Here is a 24,560-nt window from a genome sequence, read left to right on the forward strand (position 1 = left end):
CCGCAGGCCGCCTCTGCAGCTGGCCGCGCGGCCGGCCCGCGCCCGCCGCCGCGCGCTGATTGGCTGCCCAAGCCCGCCGCCGCGCGCTGATTGGCTGCCAGGGCCCGCCGCCGCGCGCTGATTGGCTTCCCGGGGCCGGCGCGGCGCCCCGCGGCCGGCAGATTCGCTGGGTCAGGGCTGCAGAGGCGCCTGGCGCACCGGCGGGAGCGGGGCCGGGCGCGCGATCGCCCGCCAGCCCGAGCGAGCGCGCGGGGAGCCCGGGGTCCGCGCCGCGCCGGGGCCGCCGTGCCGGCCGCCATGTGCCCGCAGCTCTGGTTCCTGACGGACCGGCGCATCTGCGAGGACTACCCGCAGGTGCAGATCCTGCGCGCTCTCCAGCAGCGCTGCGCGGAGCAGGGCGTGCGCTTCCGCGCGGTGTTCATGGACCAGATCGCGGTCACCGTCGTCGGCGGCCACCTCGGTGAGTGCGGCGGCCCCGGGGGAGCGGGGAGGCAGGCGGGCGCGCAGGGGGTCCGGAGAGCCGGCCAGGGGGCGCGCACCCTGGGCCTCCCCCAGGCAAGTCTCCTCCGGGTCCCCGGAACCGGCCACAGTCCCCAGCCAGACCTCTTGGGCTTGGATCTTCCAGCTCCTAACCTTGAAAGCTTCTTTGGACCACCACCATCGGCCCCAGGCCAGGATTTGGGAGCGGGGATGAACTGACTCAGGGTACTTTGTTGTAGGAGGAACTCGAATGTACCTGAAGCCGTTTGGAAGGAAAGCAAGCTGCCAGTCCCAAATTCTGCTTGCATCGATTTCTTGCCGGGGGAGATTTATGGAAACCCACGTGAAATGTACAAAATTGCCATTAACACGAGTGTTTTAAAAGTTTTCCGAGAGCGCGTAAGCATCACGCACTACATGGGAATATCATTCCCAGAGTAGGAACCTACATAGGGGAAAACCTGAGGAAGATTGGAGTCACCTCGTGAATGTAAAGTGGGAGAGTAGGTCTTTGATGGGTTGTCTTTAAATTCATCGTCTCTCCTAAAAAAGGAAAATGTCGAGTTCTGATTCCAGAAAAGCCAAGACTCCAGGTACAGACCATTCTGGTCTCACTGGTTTCTCCACGGCTGTGTCCAAGAGATGTCTCTGGAGAGACATGGTTATCATCTGTGGCCCTGACCACAAAAGGTCAATCATGTTTTTAGGTATTTTTAATTATTCTTAATGCAAGCAGTCTGACGTAGGAATCTATGGATTAGGAACTTTCGCCCTGGGTTACAGCTACTTCAGGGGGGTGTAGGACTCAAACGGATTTGGACCCTCCTTGAGGGTGCTTCCTGGGATACCTTGCATATTATTTCAACCACACTTGCTTAAATAAGCTCATAATTTGTTACTTCTCTTTGGTGGGGGGAAAGGGATTCCAAATTCTGAACTGGCTGCTTACAAGTGATATTTTGAATATGACTCGTTTCTTAGTGGAAGGTATCTGTTCTAGATGTTTCATCCAAAACCATGTCTAAATCCTTGATAAGTAGTATCAGACTATATAGCCTATTGGAGAAATATACTACAAACATAAGATGTCTCACATTCAGTCTAAAACAGTGTCTGTCAACCATAAAGAGTACCATCTCTCTCTCTCCTTGACTTGCTAAAGCCCCCAGTTAATGTAGAACTAAATTACAAGGAATCTGCAGACCTGGATTCTTATTACAGTTTTGCTGCTAACAAGTATCCTGGCTTTGCCTTGACCAAGACACGTTATGGGTTTGAATCTCAGGTTTCTCGTTATAAAATGAAGGGCTAAGATTCCCTCAGCTCTGAAATTCTGTGTCAGTGCCATACTTAAGTGGGATAATCTGTTATTTTCACTCACCTAGACCCAGGGTTGCTTCGTTTGCTCTTCAGTTTATTTATTTACAACTTGTAATGATGCCTTTTTTAGATACGGTAGCCAGAATTCCACATGTTCCTGTGATAGACCCCATCAAACACGCTGTGAAAGAGTGGGGGAATGTTCTCTGTTTTATATCTAAACCCCCATTTTAAAGAAGCAGCCCTAACAAAAGAGAAAATTAAATTCTAGAGCTGCAGAAGGCATTTCAACCCTTTTGTTTACTAAACAAAATTTTACTGAAGTCCTGTGTCTCTCAATCAATTAATGAACCAGGAATTATTACTTTTTAAAGTACAACAAAATCTATATGGTCATTTGCCTGGTCAATGGAGAAATCGAAATCAAGTATTTTTGATGCATTTTAAAAAATTTTTTGCTAGTTCATATAGCCACACATATATCACAACACATAAAGCAAACTTACTAGATCACTGTTTCTGCCATCTAGAACATCAAAAGATTTATTTGTTGGGTGGGTTAATTAAAGCATAAGAAAGTGAGTTCCCTCAGAAGAGAGATCTCATTTGTTTTGTTCAGTGCTGTAATAAGTGACTAGAATAGTGCCTTATACACAATAGGCACTCAAACATTTTGAATAACTAAAGATTATCGGCTCTATTTCCCAGTTTCTTCTGTATTTAAACTATAGAAAACTCTTGGCAATTTGCTAAGCCAAAATATCCTTCTGAAAAAATACTCCAGAATGTACTGTCTCTGAAACATAGAAACAGATCTTCATAATGATCTGGATGCTGTTGCCCATTTGAGAATTACAGAATGTGAGAGCTGGTAAGGACTTTGCGATCATCCCTTCGGTTTCACCCCTTCAGTTTACAAATCGAGAACCGGATGCTCAAAGAGACGACATGAGTTGCTCAGTGTCACCTCGCTAGTTAGCAGCAAACCCACAGTTCAAAACTTGATGTCCTCATTCCAGGCCCCGTGATGTGGGGTAACTGTGCTTAGTGACATCTGCAGCCTAGAGTACTTTTCTCGGTAGATGTGGACATGAACCAAATTGAATTAAATGGAGGCCGGATAGTGACTTTGCAAAGCACTTCCATAGTTGAGGAAGTAAAGGTGCCACCTTTACAAAGTCTTCATCTTCTCTATTTCTTCTTGAGAACATTTCCCCAGGATCGAAGAGTGGATGGAGTCAGTGCCTCTGGCAGTTGCTTAAATCCTCTCCTGAGCTTCCATAGGTAGAGGCTCAAATTGAGAGAAAGAATTTCAGGTTGTGCCGAAACCGGTTTGGCTCAGTGGATAGAGTTGGCCTGCAGACTGAAAGGTCCTGGGTTCGATTTCGGTCAAGGGCATGTACCTTGGTTGCGGGCACATTCCCAGTAGGGGGTGTGCAAGAGGCAGCTGATCGATGATTCTCTCTCATCGATGTTTCTCACTCTCCCTCTTCCTCTATGAAAAATCAATAAAATATATTAAAAAAAAATATATATATATATATATATATTTTTTTTAATTTATTTTTTTTAAGAATTTCAGGTTGTATCTGCAAATAGGATTCAGACAAGAGATGAAAAGTTTTGGGTTTAAAGACTATAGTTATTTTTAAGCTAACACAAGTAAACTGAAAATGCTATGCAAATGCAAGGTTTTATGAGTATTTATTTTTAACCCAGTCATCTACACGCCCCAGCACAGATTTGGGTGGGGAGATGACTGGAAAAAGTGGAATGACCTTCAGGTGACTGAAACAGTCCCATAGAAAAGGTGAAGGTGCCCTTCACCTTTCTGCTGGCTATAGCATCATGAGAATCACATCCACCTTCATTTCCTTCCTAGAAACCTCAAGTTCTTCATTCATTCAGCTAATATTTATTAATTATCCTCACCCCTGGGAATGAGATGGTGGTGAATGTGGCACCAAAATGCGTATAGCAATAGCCAAAGCATAATATACATCGTGTTTAATTGTGTGCCAGGCACAGCTGTAAGTTCTTTTTACATATTAACTTTTATAAACATCAATAAGGGCATCCAGGTTGGCAGTAAGGACTGATACGCAGTAATTCTGATCTCAGCAGAACCAGAATTTCTGTTTCCTCTCATCCATTCCACAGTTGACCCCCCACTTGCCCCCATCAGCCCACACTGACTTCATCTCACCCCTTGCACTGAAATTTGCTGTGCCTGCAATGCCCATCTAGGCCAGGTCCCTCCCACATGGTAAACTTTTATTCTGCCTTCATATCCAGCTCAAGCCACTCATCTCTATAAAGTCTTTCTTAAACTTCCTACCCTGGCCCAAGCAGTTTTTCTCTTCCATCTGCTGCCAAATCACATTGTACATACCTTTTAAAATAGCATTCATCATATTTTATTATAACATCTATTTATAAAGTTTATGTTCCTTTTCCCACTAAACGAATGGGGATTCCTCATATGTATGCTCTATAATGGTCCACAGTAAGCCTTGTTTGTTGGATGACTGGGTGAGGTGCCTTTTATTTTTATTTTATTTTTTATTTTTATTTATTTTAAAATATATTTTATTGATTTTTACAGAGGAAGGGAGAGGGATAGAGAGTTAGAAACATCGATCAGCTGCCTCCTGCACACCCTCTACGAGGGATGTGTCGGCAACCAAGGTACATACCCTTGACTGAAATTGAACCTGGGACCCTTCAGTCCACAGGCTGACGATCTATCCACAGAGCCAAACCGGTTAGGGCAGTGGTCGGCAAACCAGCTTGCGAGCCACATGCGGTTCACAGGCCTCGGTTTGCTGCTCTGTTGACTAATGAGTTTGCCGACCACTGACCTAGACTCTCGATTCCAATAATTACAGGCTGTTGTCCCTTGGGATTAAGCCCCTATCCCAGTGGTCGGCAAACTCATTGGTCAACAGAGCGGCAGTTTGCCGACCACTGGATTAGGGCATGAGTGAGGTGCCTTTTAAAGGCTAACTTAAAAATAAGAGACTTTTACTGTAATTAGCTTTTGTGTTGGGGAGATCATGAGTGGATGTGTAAATTTTTGTAAGTGTTTTTATGATGACCCATTATATGAGGACAGGGTCATTAGTGCAAATTAAGGTCTTTGACCACCCACAGGTTTTTACGATTAACTGTCCCCAAAAAACAAGTATAGCCACAAACTCAGAGACAGATACCAAGACAGAAAAAAATAAGCTTGACCTGAAATCAGGGTGTGTTATAATTTGTCTCTTAGGAGCAGAATGATTCAGCATTCCTTCCCTTACTTTCAGAGCCAAAAAAAGGCCATATGGCAGTTTCTAGGTCAGATTCTTTAAGTTACGGTGCTCTGAGATACTTGTACTTGGTTCTTTGTTTTAATCAGGTAAATAAGATTTAAAAGGTTTGGGTCAGGGGGAATCCTAACGAAATGTAGATGAGGAAATGGTCTTATTGCAGCCTTCCAAAAGACAACAGAGGCCTCACGGAGAAATGATGGCCTTCCATCATTGCACAGGAAGGCACTAGCAGTAAAGGGTACCATGCTCACCTTTGTGCACAGAGGTGAGCGTAACCTCGGTCCCTGCCGAAGGCTTGTGCCTGACCCCCGTAATCGGAATAAACTTCAGAACAGCTCTAGAGGAAAGGTCAGGCAGTGGGTGGAAGCACCCACCATATGTTTCCAAACTGACATGAGCACTGAATGGATATGCTTTACCCCATGGGTCCGCGTTTATATCTGTGGGCTGACCTCGAGGACTGAAGGGGGGTAGGATGTCTATTTTATGTTTATGTTTCTAACAGTTCTTACAGACACTTCATGAACTTCATGAACACCGATTGGGATCCTTAGTGGATCTCAAAGCCCTGCTTATAGATTTTTGGACCACCTGTTGTTGCTACCATAACACTTCCACCAAATTTTTTTAGGATTTTCTGGTGGTCGGGTGATAGCCATCATCAGCGAGGTCCATGTCATCCCCATCTGTCCACATGCCCTTGTCACTCCCCTTTCCAGCAGAGAGTCCACTGACATCCAGGGCCATCCACTTCAGACTCTCCCCGGCCACCTGACTCACTTCCCTGAGATGTGTCACCTTAGGAGCGTTTTATATTGTTTTAACAAAAGCCTATCACACATCTGAAATTCTGAATCTCTTTCTATGTGATTCTTCACTACTAAAAAGTGATTCAAGGACTCCACTATGAAAAAAATGTTAAATTTAAGTTACGTTGCATTGAGGATCTAACAGGAATAATGGTTCTTTATTCCTGTAATTCTATTAATACTTTAATATCTTTTTTGTGCCTTAATCTTCACAACAAAACTATTCATTTATTTATTTTATTAAACAAATATTAACTGAGTGCTTACTGTATGCCAGGCACTGTGCTAGGAACTGGAGGTATGGTGGAGAGTAATGGACACAGTCTCCACCCTCATTATGATTTCAGTCATTCATTTGGTCAACAAATATCTGTTGGCTGCCTACTATGTGTAGGATATTGTTCTGGGCACCAGAATAGGGCAGAAATCCTTCCCTTTCAAGGAGATTACATTCTAGATGGGGGAGATAGAATACAATCAAGTTAAATAAAATACATAGTCTGTTGGTTAAAAGAGCTAAGGAGGAAAAACGTGGGGAAGGGGGTTGCAATTTTATTTTATTTTATTTATTTATTAAATATATTTTATTGATTTTTTTACAGAGAGAAAGAGAGAGGGATAGAGAGTTAGAAACATCAATGAGAGAGAATCATCGACCAGCTGCCTCTTGCACACCTTCTACTGGGGATGTGCCCACAACCAAGGTACATGCCCTTGACTGGAATCGAACCCGGGACCCTTCAGTCCGCAGGCCGAGGCTCTATCCACTGAGCCAAACCGGTTTTGGCGGGGGTTGCAATTTTAGACAGGTAGGCTGAGGTGGTTCTCACCCAGAAGATGCTGTTCAAGTACAGAACTGAAGGAGGTGAGGAAGCGAGCCATTTTGGTACCTGGGAGTAATTCAGAGGGAACAGCTGGAGCCAAGCGGGCCAGGAGGCAAGCATTAAGGAGAGGAAGTTGGAGGGGTCGGAATGTAGAGAGAGCAGATATGTAGGCCTGTGGGTCACGGAAGGACTTCGACTTTTACTCTGGATGAGCTGGGAATCACTCAAGGGTTTTGAGCAGAGAAGTGACATGACCTAACGTATGTGCACAGGGTCATTCCAGGCATGGTGTTGAGAATAGACTGATGGCAACAAGGGCGGAAGTAGAGACATCACTTAGGAAGTATTTAGGTGAGAGACGATGATTGTTGAGCTAGAATGATTTCAGGGGAGGAGGTGAGAAGCGACTGGATTTCAGATATAATTTGAAGACAGAGTTGTCAGGATTTGCCTACTGGATCAGATGTTGGGTGTACAGGACAGACTAGTCAAAGAGGACTCCAAAATGTTCAGGCTGAGGAGCTAGAAGAATAAAGTTTGCCATTTCCTTGTGTGGACAGGATGTGAGGGGACTAGGTTTGGGCAGGTGGTGTGGAGCAGGATGCCGTCTGTGGTGCCACTATATGTTTTACTTTACTTGAGTGTATTCTGTCTCCTCCATCCAAGTGGCAATGTCAGGTAGGCAGTTCATCCTACTGATTGAGATTCAAGGGAAAGCCTTATACCTATCAAGGAAGTGACTGGAGGTCCAAGGTCTGAGCTCTGGGGCATTGCATTGTTTGTGATCAGGCTGAGAAGGAAGAACTAGCAAAGAGTCCTGAGGAAAGGAAATACAGGAGCGAGTGTGGTATCCTGGAAGCCACGTAGAGAAGGTGTTTCAAGAAGAAGATGTGATCAGACCGTGACAAATGTTGCTGGTAGGAACAAGTAAAATGAGGAATGAGAATTGACAGTTGGATTTAGCATTAGTGACCCTGATAAGAGCAGTTTTAATGAAGTGATGGAAACAGTGAATATACACACTGTCTTAGGAGTTTGTCTATAGAGGGAAGGTGAAAAATGGGTTGATAGATTGCTATGGACTAGAGTGTGGCCCCTCTCAAACTCTGATATTGAAGCTCCAACCCCCAATGTGATGATATTTGGAGATGGGTCCTTGGGGAGGAAATTAGGTTTAGACGAGGCCATGAGGGTGTTTTCATAATGGGCTTAGTGCCCTGATAGGAAGAAAGCAGAGAGCTTGTCCCCTCCCTGCCATGTGAGGATACTGCAAGAAGACAACTGTCTTCTCTGCAAACCAGGAAGAGGGCTCTCACCAGAACTCAACCCCGCTGACATCCTGGCATCAGACGTCCAGTCTTCATGGCTGTGAGAAACAGATTTCTGTTGTTTAAGCCACCCAGTCTGTGGTACTTGGTTATAGCAGCTTGAAACAACTGAGACTTTGCTCAAAGGGGAGATGGGTTTGAGAGGTGTTTCTTAAAGAAGGGAGAAATAACAGCATGCTATATGCTGGTGTGAGTAATCCAATAGAGGGAGAAACCGGCAAATAGGAGAGAGGTGAATTGCCAGAAAAGTGCCTTAACTGGGCAAGAGAGGCTGGGACATTGTATGTTTCAAGGAACTGGTCTAAGCTAGGAGCAAGGATACTTCAGCCATCAAAATAAGAGAGAAGGGAACCTCGAAGGCATAGGTACAGGTGTGCAAGTAGATGTGATTGCGGGAGATTTTAGAGAAGTTCTTTTCTGATTGCCTTGGGTTTTCTCATCAAAATAGGAAGAGTGAGAAGGAGAAGGAGGGAGGAAGTGGTGAAGGTTTGAGGCAGGAAAAGAAATGGTGAGATAGTTGTGTAGGGTTGTGGGAGAGTGAATGGACTCAGGACTATAATACTTATTGCACAGCCATAAGGATGCCCTTGAGACCAGTCAGCAGGTTTGGGCGTTTTTAAAGGAGATTGGTTTCATTGCACAGGACGGCACAGAGTAGGCAGAGAGTTGGAGCAGTCTAACCAGGGTTGTGATTTAGCCAAACAAGAAACAAGTACAAGGACTTGAGGGTTTAAGTTATAATTCTTGTCTATTGAATTTAAATATAGAGTAAAACAGAAAGAGGGTAGGAAGGGGGTGAGGGACAGTGAAAAGATGAGGGATCCAGGCATAATAGTTCCTGATGGGATCTAAGTGTGGCTGGAGTTGGGAGAAGCTGGAAAGATAGGAGACAGTGGTTGGAAATCGGAATTATGACGAATGCATAAAGTTTAGGCTGTAGCTGGCAGGGGTGGCTGAGGTGAGGTAGTGGACAAGACTCTTGGAGAAAAGGAGGTCAAGTTGAGTCCAGGCCTGGGCTTTGGAAGAATTCTCCATATGGACACTGAAATTGCCAATATTTATGAACGTATGGGAGAACCAGTGAGTCAGGAGCTAAAGCTTCCAGGACAGAGGAGTAACCGGGGTCCTTAGCGAACTTGCACAAGTTGGATGCTATGCAGTCTGATGAGAGTCAGGCTGGGTGTTTGAGGAGAGAGAAGAGAATGCACTGGAAGCCACAATGAGGAGCAAGGAGCACACCTGTCCTGCCTCTTGCCCCAGTAATCCCAGGTGTGAGAGAGAGAAAACAGCCACAACTTGGTGGAGCTGCTGGGTAAGCAGTTACTGGGGAGAGCCAGGGTTCAGTGGGACCCAGAAAAAGAAGGTGAAGGGAACACACACTGAAAAGTTTGAAGGTAAGGGATTCGCTGCCCTTTGAGGGGCACAGTGGAGATAGGACGGAGTGGGAGGTGGGGGTAGAAAAGGCAGATCAGACCAGGTGGAGCTCAGAGTTCAGGAAAATGACATAGCCTTGGAGACAGGAGTCTTGGGTGCCTGACATGGGAGGGATGAAATTTCTCTCATGGCTGCAAGAAAGATCCAGATGGCGAGGTGGGGAAGGGATGAGGGAGGGACCTGAAAGGGGGAGGTTTCCAAGCTCTGGGACCCTTCCATTTTGCAGAAGAGAAAACAGACCCAGAGATGTTTATGTCTTGCCAAGCCATTAAATGAGAGCAAGGAGTTACATCAAGCCTCTGACGTGGAGGCCACTCTGCCATAATTGTCTTTCATCTCGTGTTGTCTCCACTTCTTGAAGTGCTTTAAAAATAGGTTAGCCCTGAGATATCAGATATCCCCAACTCAGTGCTTGTGAGAAGCGTGCTGTTCCTATCGATTTGTTTCGGAGAGGTAGGCATTATACATTTATTAGTTTTGCACGTTTCTTCTGAGCCCAGAGGCACCATGAGTCAACATCTCTCTTCTGAAAGCCTCCTTGATGCTCCCTCAGAGGCGGCCACCTACCTGCTCCCTCCAGCACTTCTCACACTGTGCTGTAGAAGGTTGCCCCCTCGCCCCACCCCTGCCCAAACCAGACTGGTCATTTTTCTTAAGACCCCGGTGCTCTGAGGAGGGCATCCATGGCATTAATCACAGCTGTGTGCTGTCTTTCTTAGATTCCGGGGGGTAGTGCTTGTTTCATTCACACACCTCACCCCCCACTCCCAGCCCTTAAGATGGTGCCTGTTCCTTAGCTGTCAGTGCCCCCTCCCCATTTGATAGGGCCCCACTTCTAACCATCAGCAGCTGGGTCTGTCTGAGAGCTTTCTCCTGTCACAGGAGCGTGGCCGTTTAGCCCACACAGGCATGGCAAGCCAGAAGGGCCAGGGATTTAATACCATGTCCCTGGAGCAGCTCTCCACCAAAGACTGAGTTGGTGTATTAAAAATTTTATCTTGCCAGCTCCCTTGCCCCTTGAGTGGGATAACTGAGGTGGGTGCACTGAACTGTTTCTTATTTTTGCACGGCAGGATTAAGCCCCAGTGGCCAAGGTGGTCGCTCAGTTGATAACACACCCTTATTGCCTCATTCTCTTCTCTACTCACGAAAAGTGTTTCCTGACATTAATCACCGTCATAATAAACATCATCCACTTAACTCTTCCTCTCTGGGGGAACCCAAACTAACACTGGGCTTGGCCCAAAGTAGGTGCTAAGTAAATATTGGCTAAATGAATGCATGAAGCAATAAATGTGTATTGAATGAATGGGTGAATGAATATCCTACATAAAAAAGAGCTAATATGCAATGGTCTTCATGACCTCATACCTTCACGCCTAAGGGCTCAGACACTCAGCAGTGGGGAGAGAGGAATGGGGACCAGCCAGGCACAAATGAGCTTGTGAGAGAGGAATGGGGACCAGCCAGGCTGTGGCTCAGGATAGGGACAAGCCACCTGACTCGAGGTTCTGGGTGCTTGTGGCCAGCCAGAGGGAAGGAAGCCTGAGTATCAGGTGCCTGTGACTGGCTGGAGGAGGGAATCCTGGGTCCCAGGTGGGGAATGAGGCAGAGGCAGTTAGGGATGATCCTTAGGGGCCAGCAGGGAGCAGTTAGGGGCAATCAGGCAGGCAGAGGTGGTTAGGGGCAATCAGACAGGCAGGCAAGCAAGTGGTTAGGAGCCAACAGTCCCAGATTGCGAGAGGCAGTCAGACATCCCCTGAGGGGTCCTGGATTGGAGAGGGTGCAGGCCGGACTAAGAGACCCCCTTCTCCGTGCACAAATTTCGTGCACTGGGCCTTTAGTTTGTGTCTAATTCTTTCTCCATAAGGAGTCTTTATGCTCCTGGTAGGCAGAGACCACCTGGTTCATCTTTGTTTGCTTGCTTCATAGGTGCTGACTCATTCCAACAGTTCAGTAAAGGTTGCTTTGAATTAAATGACCTCATCAAACATCAGTTGGTAGAAGGAGAAAGTGGCCACATAATCACCAGGTTTTAATGAGGTGAAGGTGAGATTTCTTTGGGCATTGTAACAAAGAACTTTAAATGGGCAGGAGGGAGGGACCTGAAAGGGGAGGTTTCCAAGCGCTGGGACAATGGCATCTACCAGTACTTGTTAATAATAAAAATAACTTTTCCTTATGAGAAAATGCTGAGGGCAGAGTAGAAAGAACCGAGGGAGAACCTGGAGTGTGCGATGAACCAGGTTACGTTTCAGGTGACACATCTTCTCATAACACAACATAATGTGAAGCCCGTTGTGGGTTATCCACTTACTTTATTTATATTATTGATTCCTTTCTGACAACTTTCAGAGCTTCGCTCCCAGCCACTGTTGTTACCTGATCCTGCTGACATAGAGTGCTTCTAAAAGCCGCCATAACTGAGGTCCCTGCTTGCTCTCATGCACGGTGTCCTAGTTTCTGATTTTTGCTGTGGCTTTGTAGATGAGGGTTTTTTTTCTGGCATACTAGAAACCAGTTTCGTTTTTGAAGCTAAGGATGTGTGTGTGTGTGTGTGTGTGTGTGTGTGTGTGTGTTAGGACATAAATTAGTGCTGTATGTGCACGGGTTGAGAGGATAGGGACCCATTATGTATCAGTTCCATGTAAAGGCAAAGCCTTTTACAATCAGATCTATTGCAGGGGTCCATGTTACAAGACATCTCTAATTTAAATGAGATAATATATGTGGAAGTTCTTAGCAAAGTACATAAAGCACAACAGATGCTCAATAACAGTGCGAGCCAAATTCAGATCTGAATGACTGCACCTTTTATTCATCCCTGCTGCTGCTTCCCTCTGTTGATAGGAATGATGAGAGTGGTTTTTAGTTTTTAGAGCTCTAATAATGATTTCCAATAATGATTTGCTTATTTCTAAAGCTATTTCTCTGTATTATATAGTGTATTTCTTTGCTGTAGTACATACAGATGCAGAAGTCTAGTTTTGTAGGGTGAACTTAATTTAACTCAATATGTAAATTAGGAAATGGACTCAATTGTTTAGGAAAAGTTACATATTTTTTCTATCTTGTTTCTTTTTAACAATATATTTTATTATTATTTTTTTTTTTCAGAGAGGAAGGGAGAGAGATAGTCAGAAATATTGATGAGAGAGAAACATTGATCAGCTGCCTCCTGCACGCCCCCTACTGGGGATGTGCCCACAATCAAGGTACATGCCCTTGACAGGAATCGAATCTGGGACCTCTGAGTCTGAAGGCTGACGCTCTGTCCACTGAGCCAAACCGGTTTCTAAGCCTATCTTGTGTTTAATAATTAAAATATTTCCAAAGATAAATGATGGAGAGTTCAAAAGGAAATCAGAATGTAATTACCCTTGAAAGTATCAATAGATTATTCTTTTTAGAATTCACATGGAGAAAATGTTAAATAATACATCTCAAGCCCAACCTGAGTCTGGGAGACCCCAAATATCCCAGAAGCAACTCAGCTCCCTTTTCCCTGCCCTGCTGCCGAGGACAGGGTGAAGCCCAGAGCACAGGGCACTGCAGCTCCTGAGATCCCTGTGATGTGAGGGCAGGAGCCTCTCCCTGTTGGGGGCTTTCCTTCCCTTCACTGGCAGCCAAGCAGAGTCCTGCCCTCCCCAACATCTTGCATCAGCTCTTCATTCCCTTGGCTCGAAGCCTGTAGATTACAGTGGATCTTGGGAAGGGTGACACGGTAAGGTCCATCCTGTATTAAGTGTACCTTTCCTAAGGAGAGAGGTGAATGAAGAGAGGCGGAGTGATTACGTAAGTGGTTGAATTCACTGACAGATTTGCCAAGGCCAGACTTAACCCATATTGTTCTTGGCCATGTCTGTGTGGAGCTGCTGTCCCCATTGAAGCCACCGTGAGTGGCAGCCTTTTGTCTACTACTTTCAGACATGGTGATATAAACTAGGGTAGACAGCAGAGGGCAGGAATGAACAGGAGGCAAGTGGTGTGGCCCATAGCAACAATGCTGGGGCTGAGCCGGTGGGCAGAGAAGTAGGTGGTTGTGTGAGCGCTGTATCCCTCAACCTGCCGTGTCCCTCTGCATGGAGCTGCACGGCCAGCACCGTGAGAGCCCTGACCTGTCTAACTGTTTGGTAGAGCCTTTTCAGCTTCACTTTAACCCATTCCATTCTTCATTTATTAAAGGCTTCAGTTGGAATGAGCCAGGCCCAAAGATTTACCTTGGGAGAAGAGAGATGAAGTCCTGGTAAGACTTCCTAGGTCTGTGTGAACCTGCTTGTCAAGGCTGAGCTGTCTCTGTCCACTTGTGGTTGATATTTCCAGAAACGACTGAATTCCTTTCTTCGCATTTGGAAGTGTAACTGTCCATCTGTGGTCTCGTGTTGGGATTGAAAAGCCAAACGTTTCTGCTGCTTCTCATTTCTCCAGGTCGCTTTTCTGTTGCAAAGCTGTTTTTCTCATCAGGTGGCGCCCATCTCCGTCCATTGTCTTACCTTGCTTAGCAGAAAGTCTGTGCGATGCTAATGCCAGCGCCTTGCAGACTATGTATAGCATTGCATAGTTTCAAAGCATTGTTGAATATTTTATCTCATTATGCAATGTTGTCCTGGGCTGTTGCTTTTCCCCTGAGTCTATTTCCTCACCATTTGTGCCAACTTGAGCACTTTTCTTTTTTCTCCTGTCAATTTTGAGCCTGCTATACAGGGCTTGCTCCCTCCGCCCCTTTCAATTTATTTCCTACAGGGCCTATAAGTGGTAAAGAAAAAGGCATATCTAAATGGTACTATTTTCTGATGGTAAAGTGAAGATAACCTAAATGCTCTTTAAGTCATCGTGAGAATTATGTCCCTTGGGAATATATTGTACTATGAGTAGAAGTACTAAACACAGTTTCTCTTCATGATTATACCTGCTCCCTTTTTCTAAATTGGCAACATATCTCCGAGAAATGGGGGGAACTGTGCAAGTTAGATCCATACTGTGTTTTTTGTTTGCTTGCTTTGTTTTTATTTTGTTTTGCTTATTGTTTTTTGCTAATATTATTCATGCCCCAGTGGAGAAATAGGAATTTTATTAGCATCTTTTATTTTCTTGGACTTATCGTATATGGTTGTACAGAATATCACTTTTGAAATAGAAGGTGCTTTAGGTTAAAGCTTGTTAGATGGTTCTGGAACTGTGTCTCTAAGGCTTTCTTAAGAGCATTCTGGAGGCTCCTTTAAGGTTCTCTAAGGCAGACCAAGTTGTTCCCTGAATGCAGTTCTCATTACTCTCACATCCCATTTCATGGCTCCATCATTCCATCCCCAGATGCTGGGTGCCCCACAGATGCATAGATTACTACTTGCAGTAATACAAACCATGGGACATCGAGGTTGAAAGAGACCGAGCAGGTTGCTGTAAGCTTATCTCATCTTTGCATTCCCTCCATGCCATCCTCAAGTGACCAGTGAGGCTCGGCCCATTCCATCCTAAGGCACTGGAAAAGTGTCCCTTTTGTTGATCCCAAATCTACCTCCCTTTTGTACAATTCAAAAGACATATAGTGCCTATCATGTACCTGGCACTCTTCTAGGGTCTGGAGATACAGAAGAGACGTGGATAACTCATAGATAGCTTTATCGCTTGAGGTCATAGAAGACAAGCCAAATAGTTCTTATCCATGGACACCCTACAGATACTTGAAGACTACACTCCTGTTCCTCTGAGTCCTCACTTGAAGCTAATCTTCCCAGTCTATCCAATGTAATACAGTTCAAATTCTTTTGTCATGTGGATCAATTGTCTTTGGATGGCTTCTAGTTTGAATATTTAAAAATATATATTTTATTGATTTTTTTACAGAGAGAAAGGGAGAGGAATAGAGAGTTAGAAACATCGATGAGAGAGAAACATCAATCAGCTATCTCCTGCACACACCCTACTGGGGATGTGCCCGCAACCAAGGTATATGCCCTTGACCGGAATCAAACCTGGGACCTTTCAGTCTGCAGGCCGATGCTCTATCTATCCATTGAGCCAAACTGGTTTCAGCTAGTTTGGATATTTTTGTTTGTTTTGTTAATCCTCAGCTGAGGATATTTTTTCATTGATTTTTAGAGAGAGTGGAAAAGAGAGGGAAAGACAGAGAGAAATATCAATGTGAGAGAAACACATCGATTGGTTGCCTCCTACATGAGCCGTGACCAGGGGCCGGGCCGGGGAGGAGCCTGCAAACAGGGTATGTGCCCTTGATTGGTCCACAGACCGATACTCTATCCACTGAGCCAAACTGGCCAGGGCTGAATATTGAATTGATTTTTAATAGATGGATTTTTAAAAAAGATTTTTTGTTGTTGTTGTTGTTGTTATAAAGGTAATATGCACTTGGAGACATTTTAGAAAATAGATAAGTTTAAATAGGAAATCACATATATTTTCTTTTAGCTTTTTACTAACTTGTGTTTATAATTTTGTTCCGTTTTCTTTACTTACCATTGACATTTTTGCATTCATTATATTCATAATAATTATTTAAATGCTTGCCTATTTCAGATAGATGTTCAGTGGTTAAGTCATAAAGCAGTAGTAGGGATCCCTTATGTGAGCTAGCATGCTTCCTTTTCCTCAAGTCCCCAGTCTCCTAAGCCACTATCTTTGAGGACTGCCAGTACTATACGGAAGGAAGGTGCTGGGCTCTCCTGTCTCCTTGTGGGTTCTTCTAATGCGAATTATTCTTCATAGGCTGCCTTTTTTTTCCTGTTCGTTCCTTTGTGTTTCCTCCTCATCATGCTCTGCCCATGTGTCTGGAGTATTGAGTTGACTGTAGCTTTCTTGTTACAACAGGATACTCAAGTGCCATTTCCAAGGCTGTCTTCCTGCTGGGTTCAGTCTTGAGGAGCCTGTTGGAGCCAGTTCTGGTGGGACTAGACGGCGGTAAGCACACGGCTCACTCTTCTCCTCCAATTGCAGGCCTACAGCTGAACCAGAAGGCACTCACCACCTTCCCGGATGTGGTGCTTGTCCGGGTGAACACGCCCTCGCTGCAGTCGGACAGCGACATCACCGTCCTGCGGCACCTGGAGAAGCTGGGCTGCCGCCTCGTCAACCGCCCGCAGAGCATTCTAAACTGCATCAACAAGTTCTGGACCTTCCAGGAGCTGGCTGGACACGGGGTCCCCATGCCAGACACCTTCTCCTACGGTGAGTGTCCTTGAAATAGGGTTGAAGTTTATCTTTTCCATTCGCATCTGTGTGTTTCCTCTCCCCAGTAGCCCTCGAGTGGCTTACTGGTTTTCAATATGGAGCTGTTCATCTTAGAGGATTCCACAACTTGAGTCTATCATGGTCATTCCCCCCTGGCTGAAATGCCTTTGCTTCTTTCTGTCTGTAATTCACACTTTAAATATGTATCTGGCATACACTATGTGCCAAGCACCATACTAGCGCTGGACTATAGCAGCAAGGAAAAATCCTGCCCTCAAGGCATTGCCAGGTCTTCAGAGGCAGAGACGGCAAGTAAACAAGCAAGTGGCGTGCAGAGTAGTAAGTGCCATGATAAGAGTTGGTGCAAGGTGGTGAGGGAATACATAGGAGAACTCCTAATGAGTTTAGAAAATATTGAGGAAGGTTTCCCAAAAGAAATAGGATTTAAACTAAACTGAAGTTATCCAGGTAAACCAAGGTGCGGTGGGGGCAGGGAAGTACTCTAAGCTGAGAGAAGAATATAGAAAGGCCTAGAGGCAAGAGAGAGCATGACCAATTGGTGGTATTTTGAGTAGCTTGTAGGATGTAAGGGAGACTCAGTTGAGATATAAGGCTAGAAAGATAAGTAGCCTTATACAGTATGTGAAGGAGATTAGATCTAATCTTAAGACTAACCAAAAGTTGTTCATAGCAGCACAATCTACAATAGCTAGAATTTGGAAACAGCCTAGATGCCCGTCAGCAGATGATTGGATCAAAAAACTGTGGTACATCTACACAATGGAATACTATGCTGCCATAAAAAAGAAGGAATTCTCATCATTTGCAGCAACCTGGATGGAATTGGAGAACATCATGCTGAGTGAAATAAGCCAGTCAATGAAAGAGAAACACCACATGACCTCACTCATTTATGGATAATAAAGAACATTATAAACTGATGAACCAAAAGATAGATATAGAGACAGTAAAGCAACAAGTAGACTGTCAAATTACAGCAGGTAGGGTAGGGAGATCTGGGGGAGATAATAGATCAACCGAAGGACTTGTATACATGCATATAAGTACAACCAATGGACACAAAACTCTGGGGAGGGGGGTATGTATGGGAGGGGGGGCAATGTTAAATTATGTACCCAGATAATAAATGAATAAAAAAAATGGGGGGGGGGGCGGGGGGGAAGACTAACCAAAAGTTAATGGGCTTTAAGCAAGAAAGTGGCCTGATCAGAGTTCAGAATATCGCTTTGGCTACTCTAGGAAGAAGGAATTAGGCAAAGAAAAGTGGAGACAAGATATGTAGTAGCAGACTTTTTTAAACCATTCAAAAGAGCAATGATGGTCTAAACCAGAGGTTCCCAAACTTGTTTGTGCCGTAGACCCCTTGCCATGTTTTTCGGTTTTGGGTAGACCCCCTACTTACCTGATATTGATTTTTTTGTAAATTTCTAACTGTAGTGAAGTTTAGTGTTAAAATTTAATAAAAAATAATGTACCTACTTTTCTCCGGCATTCTCAAACAAAATAACACTGATTCACTATAATTTGTATGATAAACTACCAGTTTATATTTTTTTAAATATTTTCTCAGCACTTTCCTATTCAAGATTCAGGAAACGAATGAACGTATTTTTCTCACATTCATATTTATAGAGTGACGAATTGAACAAGTCGGTGCAAGTTCGCGAAGCTTTGAGACAAAAATTGGCAAGAATGTTTACTGCGCGTATGCTTGTAACAAGATGATACTGGTATATCATTCTGTGCAGGTTTTTATCCTACAACTTACACAATTTTATAAACATATATAATAAATTTTTTACTTCATAGGTACTTTTATAAATAATTTATATGTTTTTATATTATAAGATAATATGATGTAAGTAAATAGGTACTATCAGTGTATGTTGAGATCCACTATCGTGGACCCCCATTTTCATTTCATGGACCCCCAAATTTTTTTTCCGCTGACGTAGACCCCTTGCAGGTTGTCATAGACCCCTGGGGGTCGATATAGACCACTTTGGGAATCACTGGTCTAAACAAAAGTGGCCATAGTAAGAAGGAAGATAAGTCAACAGATTCGGGAATTATGAAGGAGAAAGAAATAATGGGACATAGTGATTGGTTGGGTAAGAGGGGTATGGAGAGGAGTCAAGAGTGACTGGTTTCTGGTTTGGGCAACCAGATGTGATAGCAAACACTGAGACTAGAAACATAGAAGAGAAGACGCAGATTGGTAGGTAGGAGGTGAGCGTTTGGAGGGAGAGATGATTTCAGTTTGAGACATGTTCAATTGCCCACTGTCACCACTGCATGGCCTTCTGCTCTACCACATGGCAGATTGCTCCTTCGAGGCCAGCAGGAAAATCTCTCCGACACCTCACATTCTTCTGAAGGGCTCACCTGATTAGGTCAGGCCCACCACGAATCGTCCCATCTTGGTTAACTCAAAGTAGTAGACCTAATCACAGGAATGATACCTCATCATATTTGCTGGCCCCTCCCACACTCCAGGGAGGGGATTGACAAGGCGTGTCCACCAGCAGGTAGGAATCTTCAGAGCCATCTTAGAGTCTACCTCAGGCAGCCGTTCTCAAGGGAAAAATACCTGCCCATCCCATGGGACTGTGATGGGGATTACACAAGAGCCTGGGAAGCCTTTGCCGCATGGAAGTCTTCGGTAAATATCCCTGCGCCCTCCTCTTACATTGCAGGTGCGCAGTGCATGTGTGGTGGAGAGGCAGGAGGCCTTGGAAGAATTCCCCCAGAGGGTGCTGTGCTGCGCTGACCGCTCCCCGGCCATCAGCCTTCCCTTCACTGACTCTCACCTTTTCTCGGCAGGTGGGCATGAAGACTTTTCAAAAATGATCGATGAAGCCGAGCCCCTAGGCTACCCGGTGGTGGTGAAGAGCACACGAGGACACCAGGGTCAGTGCTGCTCCGCACTTCCTTTAGGCCAAAGCACTGCCACGCAAGACCCTCCTTAGATGGAGTGGGAGCACCGCCGGGAGCAACTGAGCTCCCCCTGGAGGAGCTTGCCGTGTAGTCCTTACCTCTGTCCCCTCCTCTCTGCCCCCACCCTTCCCCGATGATGGTGACAGGCCCTTGAGTTGACTCTGGTTTCCCTAACTCCACTGAAGTTCATCCTCTATTCTTTTTGGAGAGTCACTCTCTGAGACAGGTTATTCTTTTTTTTTTTTTTTTTTCTTTTTTTTTTAAATATATTTTATTGATTTTTTTTACAGAGAGGAGGAGAGAGGGATAGAGAGCTATTGATAGAAACGTCGATGAGAGAGAATCATCGACCAGCTGCCTCTTGCACACCCCCTACTGGGGATGTGCCCGCCACCAAGGTACGTGCCCTTGACCGGAATCGAACCTGGGACCTTTCAGTCCACAGGCCGACGCTCTATCCACTGAGCCAAACCGGTTTCGGCAAGAGACAGGTGGTTATTATCATTCTCTGTTGAAAAACCCTCTCAACAGCCTGTGCTGCCTGTTAGACAAAGTCCGTATTCCTGCTCATGGCACGGAAGGCCCTGGACAAAGACCCTCACCTTCCTTTGCAGCTTCTCTGGCCCCGGGACCCTCCCACATCCATTCCGACTACTCTTCTTTCACCCACGCCATGTGGTTTCCTCTCGAAAACCTCTGCTGGGAATGCCGTCTTCCTCCGTCCTCTGGTGAACTTCCGCTCATCCTTTAAGGACGGCTCCACCTGTCATTGTCTTTCCCTCCACATCCCTGGCCTCTCTCCCGCCCTTCCAAAAATTAATTGCCCTCCCCTTTGTGTTTCCATAGCACTTTGTCCATGATTCTAGCTCTGAACTACACTGGATGACAGTTACAGGGTATATGCCTTTCCCCCCTTTTCCATTGTGAGTTGTTCAGGTCCTGTGATTCTCTGTCTCTGTAAGACCTACTATGTGCTCAGTACACAGTAGGAGTCAGTAAATGTTGAAGAGGGTGGATGCAGCAGAAACCAATTGTCCTGCAGAGTGTGAGTGGGTACCCAGATGACATACATAAATGCCCAGGGCATCTGGAGTGAGAGGAGGTATTCTCAACAGATATGCATTGAGCAATTCCTGTGATGCAGGGACCGTGCAGTAGACAGTCACCTTTCAAGGATCTCGGTGTGAAGAGAGGAGAGACAGTTGTGTTGCAGGGTATGCTGCTGCAGCATGCATATCCAGGCGCCTGTTGAGGAGCTTGAGCCGAACAGAGGGAGGGCCGGCTCTGCGGTGAGGCAGTGAAAGTGGCATTTAAATAAAAGGAGACCTAAGGTGACAAGTGGAATGTGAACGGAAGTGAGTTGAGCAAACAAAGAGCAGCAGGTGTGAGCAAAGCAGCCTGTGAGTCTAGAGGGGGCCTGTTGAGGAGCAGGAACAGTGAGCGTGGGTGGCAAGGTGGGGCTCCTACCACTGTTCAGATATGGCGCACGGCTAACATGCAATGTCTCTCAGCTCGTTGTTGCTTTTGAATCATATATGACTCAAATATGAGTCATATTTGAATTCTTTATTCTAACACTGCCAGCAGTATGGGAGAGCAGCAGGTCATCCACAAAAAAATCTGCTCTGCAGCCCCCATAAACCAGCTGCTTATAGAGGGCAAGACAAAGATTACATGGGAAATATGGATTATAGGTGTGGGGAAGTAGGGATTACAGGCATGAGGAAGTAGGCTGGGGTGAGACACCATTGTTTGGGCGACAAGGTTGTTAATCTTTCCAAGTGAATGGACTGCATTCCAAGGTTGACTCCTGGGTCCAGGGTTGACTCCCAAGTCCAAGATTGACTCCCAGCCAGGTCTGAATTTAACCAACACAAGGCAATCATGGTTAGCAGAGCATGATTAATATTTCCCATAATCATAGCTAGTCCCCCATATTCTACTCTTGCCCTAACATTTCCCCACTGCTGTTTCTGTCATATCTATGAGATTCTTTTTTGGTGAAAAGTCTCATCCTGCTGGACTGCATCTGCTTCTTCCTTGAAAGCAGTTCCCAGAGATGGAGTACACCAAATGCAGGACCTGGGATATGTTTTCTATCAACTGAGAATTGTCAGAAAGATTAAAACAGCACATTCCTTTAAATCTTTACAACCGTGGTGATGCTGCAGCAGCAAATAACCTATTACTGCCCGATTTTCTAGAACTGCCTCCCTGACCTGGCTCAGCTCTTGATTTATCCCATGTATAGCCCTGGAGGTGGCACTAGGGCTTTTACCCTGCTACAAGCCAGCAGGGTCACGTCTACATTAAGGGAGCCTACCATTACCAGCAGAACAAAAGTGGTCAAAGCAATACACTCAACAGGACTCCGCAGGTGGAGAGCGTCATTGCAGTCTGGGGCCACGGCCTTGAGAAAGTCTCTTTGGTTCAGACCCTGTGATGTATCTGAGGCATAAAGACAGCCTACCATCCTAAGGAACGGTTCCCGGTGCTGTTAGCAGGGATAAATAGTTGCCCCACGTATCAAAAACCAACCAGCCAGCAGCCTAGTATGTCCATTACTATAGCAAAATTATCAAAATAACTCGTATAGTTATTAGCTACTGAAAGATAATAACTAGAACACTCAGTAACGGTCAGACATTTTCCACAGGGAACTACTGCAGTCATCTTTACAGGAAACATCACTGCATCCTTTTCCCTGGCAGTGGGTCCCAACATACAAAGATCCCTGTATGTGACTTCCCAAAATGGATGGAGTAATTCCATAAATTAGAAATAGGTGTCCCAACTCCTCAGCAAATGTAAAAGGTCAGCTCTACACCGGTTCCTCCATTGCCAGCTTCAGGGCAGTCGGAGTGGCGGGAAGTGCATCTCAGGGTCCCGTCCATTTCTCCTCCAATTGCCCATCGTCCTTGCTCTGCTCACGTTTGTCTAATTACCTATCATCCGCCAAGGGTCTTGGCGTCTTGGCTCTGAATTCTGTCACAGAAAAGGGGGCGCAGGGTGTCTTCTGTAACTGCTTCATGCTGAGGAGGGATGAAGTTTTTCCTTCAGAGCCAAGAGATCCTTGCTCTCTGTCAGAGGGCTCATGCAGCCTGGTCACAGGTCACAGAAGGAGGTGGCAACGGTGTCTAGAGGTGGTATGCCCTGAGTCCGAGTAGGGCTTGTAACCTGGTGGAGACAAACTGTGTCATAAAATTTAGTATTGGGCAAAAGTTAGAACAGCAAGAATACACCAGTGGAAGGAAAAACATTTCAGTTTTGATAATTCCCTATTGAAACACAATTTTTTTCCCCCTCTCCCTAAAATCACCCTCATTTTTATTAAAGAGCCAACTTAAGACCAATTTATTTACTGTATTTTGTATAGTTATGATTTGGACTAATTGTTTGCATGAATATAATAAGAATAACATCAACTAGTTGTTGTTTTTAATTGTAGATATATATATATATATTAAAATTCAACTACTTATTGAGTGCTTACAAAGTGCCAGGCATTTCATATTCTAGATACAGAAAGGAACAAAACAAAAATTCCTGCCCTCAGCGAGCTCACATTGTAGAAAGGTATGACAGACAATGACAAGTTAAATGGAAGAATCCTGGCCGGGTAGCTTAGTTGGTGAGAGTGTGATGTGAGAGTGAACAGGGATTGAGCCTTTCAACCTGGGCATGTGCCCTGACTGGAAATTGAATCAGCAACCTTTCAGAGCACAGGACAATGCCCAATCAATTGAACCATATTGTGGTTTTTATTTATGTTTCCCTAATGATATTGAACATCTTTTTATGTGCTTATTGGCCATTTGTATGTCTTCTTTATATATATATATATATTTTGTTGATTTCAGAGACTGGAAGGGAGAGGGAGAGATAGAAACATCAATGATGAGAATCGTTGATCATTTACCTCTTGCACAACCCCTACTGGGGATCCAGCCTACAATCCTGGCATGTACCCTGATGGGGAATCGAACCAGTGACCTCTTGGTTCATAGGTCAACGCTCAACCACTGAACCACACTGGCCAGACTGTATACCTTCTTTGGAGAAATGTCTGTTCACATCCTTTGCCCATTTTTCAATTGTATTATTTACCTTTTTATTGTTGAATTTTTAGGATTTATTTATGTACTCTGGTTATTATACCCTTATCAGACATATATTGTAATTTAAACATTTTTTTCTACTCTTTAGGTTGTCTTTTCACTTTCTTGATAATGCCCTTTGATCCACAAAAATTTTTGATTTTGATGAAATTCAGTCTATTTTTTTCCTTTGGTTACTTGTGCTTTTGATATCATTTTGTACTTGCTTAATCTAAAGTCACACAAATTTATACCTATGTGTCCTTTTAAATGTTTTAACCCTTACACTTAGTTGTTTTTTGTTTGTTTTTTTACCCATTTTGAGATCAGTTTTGTATATGGTGTAATGTAGGAGTTCAACTTCATTCTGTTGTGTGTGGATGGCCATTTTTTCCAGTATCATTTGTTGAATAAACGGTTCTTTCCCCATTGCATGTTCATGAAACTCTTGTCAAAAGTCAGTTGACCATCTGTGTGAGGGTTTATTCTGAGCTCTCAATGCTTTTACATTGACCTATATGTCTATGTTTATAACAGGCCACACCTCTTGATTACTGTAACTTTATAATAAGGTTTGAAATTGGGAAATGTGAATCCTCCAACTTTGTCCTTCTTTTTCAATATTGTGTTAGCAATTGGGGTCCCTTGCATATGAATTTAAGGATCACTTGTCAATTTCTACAGAAAAGGAAATTTTCATTTTGGTAGGAAATGCATTGAATCTGTCAATCAACCTGAAGTGTATTGCCGTCTCAATATTAAGTCTTTCATCTCTGGCTGGTTTGCTCAGTGGATAGAGCGTCAACCTGCA

At 44.7% G+C, this 24,560-nt stretch overlaps 1 protein-coding gene across 2 annotated transcripts in view; it reads left to right on the forward strand.

Moving 5' to 3' along the window:
• Positions 1-212: 212 nt before the first annotated feature.
• The window catches only part of RIMKLA (ribosomal modification protein rimK like family member A), a 29,594-nt gene continuing 5,246 nt past the window's right edge, over positions 213-24,560 (forward strand). Inside the window, exons 1-3 of one of the 2 annotated variants that reach the window (XM_084874656.1) lie at positions 213-460; positions 16,461-16,691; positions 19,539-19,625. In XM_084874656.1, the coding sequence (XP_084730782.1) occupies positions 298-460; positions 16,461-16,691; positions 19,539-19,625 (481 nt within the window). In that variant the 5' untranslated portion in view covers positions 213-297. The remainder of the gene's footprint in view (positions 461-16,460; positions 16,692-19,538; positions 19,626-24,560) is intronic. The other variant, XM_084874657.1, reaches the window with a different exon arrangement.

Source organism: Pipistrellus hanaki (genome assembly GCF_964339955.1).
Source record: "Pipistrellus hanaki genome assembly, chromosome: 2".
NCBI classification, from domain to species: Eukaryota; Metazoa; Chordata; class Mammalia; order Chiroptera; family Vespertilionidae; genus Pipistrellus; species Pipistrellus hanaki.